The 5,000-nt window shown below is 37.8% G+C and overlaps 1 protein-coding gene across 2 annotated transcripts in view; it reads left to right on the top strand.

Annotated features, from left to right (window-relative positions):
* LOC137625985 (cell adhesion molecule Dscam2-like) overlaps positions 1 to 5,000 on the top strand; it is a 2,034,023-nt gene that overhangs the window by 1,913,502 nt on the left and 115,521 nt on the right. For both annotated transcript variants that reach the window (XM_068357069.1, XM_068357078.1), the window contains exon 17: positions 2,491 to 2,632. In XM_068357069.1, coding sequence (XP_068213170.1) covers positions 2,491 to 2,632 — 142 coding nt within the window. The remainder of the gene's footprint in view (positions 1 to 2,490; positions 2,633 to 5,000) is intronic.

The raw sequence follows: 5,000 nt of genomic DNA on the forward strand, positions 1-5,000 counted from the left end.
TTGGCTACATAATGATCATCCCAGGTGTTTCCACAGATCCACGGAATGCAGTGTAGCAATGCGCCTCCATCCGGTATGTATTGAGCCTCTTCTTCTGGTCTTGGATATTGCAAGTCATTGTGCCCCATTTCATCTGCCAAGCTCAATTTATTTGCTGCTTTCAGTAATGTCTTGCAATCAAACAGAGCAGTTGGGTATGCGGCCAACTCAGAAGACATAATCTGGGGAAGATCATCACATCTGGTTCCTGCCATTAACAATCTCTGAACAAAAGATCTGGGGTTATGTGAACATTGTCTTCACCGATGACAACTGTAGATTTTTCATCCTTGGTTTTGACCTGTTCCTTTCTTTTTAAGGCAAACTCTGAGGTTTTCTTTCCATTCATTGACTCCAGAATTGCGTTCCCAATAATTTCTACTGTGCAAACATGAACAGAAGCTGGAGGTGTGACTCCAGTGGCAATATTGCGCAGATCCTTGGTGTCAGTGAAGGGATTTCTCGACCGAAGGAAGCTGGCTAGTGCCGCTATATCTTTGCTATCTCTAGCAATCTTGGCATGATACACATCCTTTTGCTGCTCACTACTCATGTACTAAACTGGTGTAAATTGTTGTATTGCATCAATAATTTCTGCACAAGACGGAGAGGAAAGAACCCACAGGCTCTCTGAGCTTAACGCATTCCTCGTCCTCTGGTCTTGCCTCCTGCCGATTTCAAATATCTCATGAAGACTTGTTTGATCACCAAGTCTGTGGATAATCAGGCCCAAAGTTGATCAGATTTTCAAACCATGTGAAGACCTTTCGCAAAGTGTTCATATATATCCAGCTTTTCAATTTGGAGATCTATATACACAGATTTGGTGTAGAGATTGTGTCCACAAGCCGCTAAGTATGGAAAAATATCAAAGAGGCTTTGAAGATGAAGTTCCCATTATCCAGTTCTTTCTGCTTTTATGTACCTTCTCAGGGTGTTGATCATTTTCATGTATTGAAGCCACAAGGACGCCGTTCGATTGTTCTCCAGAACAAGTTTTCAAGACTCCAGTTTCTCAGCAATTCTATGAATGATTTGACACTATTTTATTCCAGCTGCTGACTTTTCCCCTGAAAACAAAACTCCCAGCAGTGTATCTAATGCACCAAGATCTTCCAGAAGCTTGAATTTATGTGTTTTAGCGCTGGAAGCTGGGTCCATACGATTGCTTTCATTAGTAGGTCCTTCAACTTTCTCGCATTGTGATTCAATGTTTATGGTGGGATGGCAGGAACTTTCTGATATTGGGGAGAAATCTATATTGTAGGCTTTGGCTGTTAGCAACATGTTGAGCACTGAATCCACTAAGAGATGTTCCCTAACTGACCTTACCAAAGCTTTACCCGGTAGCATGTGTCCAATTGAATTTGGAGCATAAACCAGTTTGAGAAGCTTCTGTAACCCAGAACTGGACATCAGGTTTCCAATACAACCTAGGTAGCTCATTTTTGTATGGAACCCTCCAGACGGACAACTAAACGTAATGCACTGCCATGGGGTTCACTTTCTATGATGGTCTGAGCTTTCCACCAGAGTGGCTGGTCAAATGTGATCACTTGTCCATATTGGCTTTCATTGGGGGCCCACATGCATCCGAATCCGAATCCGCACGAGTTCCACAGCGACGTTGTAATGTTTTGAAAGTGCTTAACTATAAAGCTGTTAATGTTAATAATTTGGCTTTAATGTGCTAGTGAATATTACAATACCCATGTTAGAAAATGAAATCAAAATAATATTCAGAACTCAAGACCAAAAGACATATAATTCAGCCATACCTGTAGCTGTTTATTATTATTATTATTATTATTATTATTATTATTATTATTATTATTATTTTTATTATTATTATTATGATGATGAAAGGTGATAAAAATAGAAAAAAAAATGCTATTATCAAGTCAGTGGTTTTACATTTTGACTGAAAATAAAATAATCTTCCCATAAAAAGATTTTAGTAGACTTTTACTATGAACTATTGCAATTAGTGGACGATCTATTTATATCTTGTCTGTACTAATGCAACTTAATTGAAGCATGATTTTTCTTCTTTTTTAAGGTATGTATCCAGGAACTGCGTAACCAAACTTTGTCATACATCTTACGAAAATTCGAAATTATAATTTTTATCATTAATATATATATATATATATATATATATATATATATATATATATATATAGTATATATTTATATATATGTATAAATATATATATATATATATATATATATATATATATATTATATATATATATATATATATATATATATATATATATATATATATATATATATATATATACATACAATAATAATAATAATAATAATAATAATAATAATAATAATAAATAAAAAGTTCGTAAACGATGAAATTTTTTCAAGGTGTGTCCATCTCTAACCTTCTATTGTCATAATTGTATTAAATACCATCTCTTTGGATTATTCTCTCAGCTCCACCTGTAGTTTCTGGAGAGGGAAGCGTCGAAGCTCGTCGTGGCGAGAGCATATCCCTACACTGCGAGGCCAGAGGTGATATGCCAATTACACTGACGCTGGCTAAGGATGGAAAGCTGTTGGATACTAACGATTACAGGTATGGTAACACACTTTTTATGTACATTAAAGTGGAATGCCTACAGAAACATTTGCCCCACCCATCAAGTCCCACCTACTCCATTTATGTTGGTTTGTGATTTCCATTTCCCAGGGAACTAATTTCCTCTTTAATTTTATAAAACTAATAAATATTGCTTTAAGGGATTTTTAATGTAATATCTAACACATCTCCATAGTTCTTGTTTTCAGAAGCTGAATGTTTTAGCTACATGGAACCTTACTGTATCTATGGATTAACAATAATTGCACAAGTAAATATATCAAGTATCCCTTTTTTTGCTCTTATAATAATGTTCCTATCTTCGATAAAAACAAAATTTGTGTATGCCAGATTATGCATTTAGCCTTATTGTTTTTATTATGAGCACATTCAGCTTAGTGCATAAAATACATTCTATATGAAGAGTGTAATTAATAGGTTTGCACAAACGCATTTAATCCGGTAAACTTCAATATTAATGTAATCGTTAAAACACCGATTTACTGCAATGCAACCTATGGTAAGGTACTGACTAGTATAATTACTTGGTGAATGTTATCGTTCTGTACTCAAGAAATGTATTCATCAAACTATTTCTGTATTCATTTATAGGTTTTCTTTTCAGTTCTTATAATCTTTATTGTGAAGAGAGCTACATCTGTTTCCCAGATAGATTTTTCAATAATTCATTTGTTGAAGCGGGGAAGGTTGATTAGCATGCTTCTGATTTGCTGTCATTGAATTTCGAAAAAGGCATAATCTACAACCATTCATAGAATTGTAGAAAAAAAAAAAAACTCTCCATGAACATTTTTTCTTTTATATAGTCAGCTTTGCCGATTCTAATACGTGTTGTGAAAACTAGCAAATATATTCAGAGGGAGAAGCAGAAAGAATTCTCTCTCTCTCTCTCTCTCTCTCTCTCTCTCTCTCTCTCTCTCTCTCTCTCTCTCTCTCTCTCTCTCGCGTCGGGTGGGCTGTTAGATGGGCGTGTGTTGGGGTCGGGGGATTAGAGAAGAACAATAATTCACAAGCGGCTATTACAAAGCGCTCAATTGAACTCCGTGACTTGAAATCCAATATTGCCATACGACAACGTCAAATTAGGAGCCATTGGTTAGAGTGGGGTGGGCCAAACCCCAACCGGCAAATATAGCCCCACCTTACCCCAAACCCAGTGGCGATGGCACTCCTTCCACCTTTCCCACTTTATTACTTATTTTAGGTTTTGCGAATGAGAGTGGCGGTCAGCTCTTTTAGAATTATTTCCCCATTTGTTGCCTAGGTTCGGTTGAGGATACTACCCACAATTAGATTTTTTTTTCTTTTCTTGTTATTTATTGCACGATTTTTTTTCCACCCTAAATGGGGATCATTCCCTTAGGGAGGACAGAGAAGCGATAGGTACTCTGGTATGAGCTTGATCCCCTTACGTGGTAGGGGGAGCAAGGCTACACAGAGGGATTACCCTAAGGCAGGGGGTGAAGGGAGCAAATAGGGGTCCTACATTTAGGTTAGGTTAGAAAGGCACACTATCAAAGGCGAAAACACTTGCATCACAGTAAACAGTATCATAAAATAATGCCACTATCTTCATAACTTAACCTAGGATCACTGTAATATATCATGCATGAACACTGATGATAGGCACTCTGGCCTAGGGGCTAGGCTAGCGATCTAGTATGGGGTCAGGCGATGATCGATAAAAGAGCGTCAAAACACGATATATGAAGTTCCTAGCTATGAAGACTAAATAACTAATAGTATCGATTAGTTAATAAGGCCGGAATAAGCTGTTCAGGCTAGCTAAATAATGCATGCAAAGTAACAGCGATGCCATAAAATGGCGTGTCCGGTAGCAGCACAGCTCTGCCAAAAAACATCAAATATCTCGAAAAGTAAAAGTTACTTTACGGTCAGAGCTTATTTAAACAATACTGGAACCTGGTACTCAACTTTCCAGAAGAAGGCGAGGCCGGGGGTAGAGACATGGCGAAGATGCAAGTCGATGAAATAAGCGCAGGGAAAATCCGTCTTAGTAAGGCAAGCTACTATGCGAAGGATGAGGACGGACGTGACGTCATTTAGCAATGGCGCCCGTTTGTTTACGTTTCGAGTACCAAAAGTAGCCACGGACGAGATTAGCTGTGGAACGGCTCCCCAGCTATTCTCCGCCCCTCCACATCGAAGTGTTAACTCTGTGTGGGGTGCAGATAGCTATGTGGCGCGTTAATACATGCGACCCCTGTTGATATACGATGTCTTAAAGGGAAACCTTTAGGATACTCGCTCCAGAAGTTAGAATTCTGTGATAACCTGTGGTTAAATTCTCTGGGAATATCTAGTAGTTATTTACCCAAGGAAG

Source organism: Palaemon carinicauda, chromosome 2 (assembly GCF_036898095.1).
Source record: "Palaemon carinicauda isolate YSFRI2023 chromosome 2, ASM3689809v2, whole genome shotgun sequence".
NCBI lineage: Eukaryota > Metazoa > Arthropoda > Malacostraca > Decapoda > Palaemonidae > Palaemon > Palaemon carinicauda.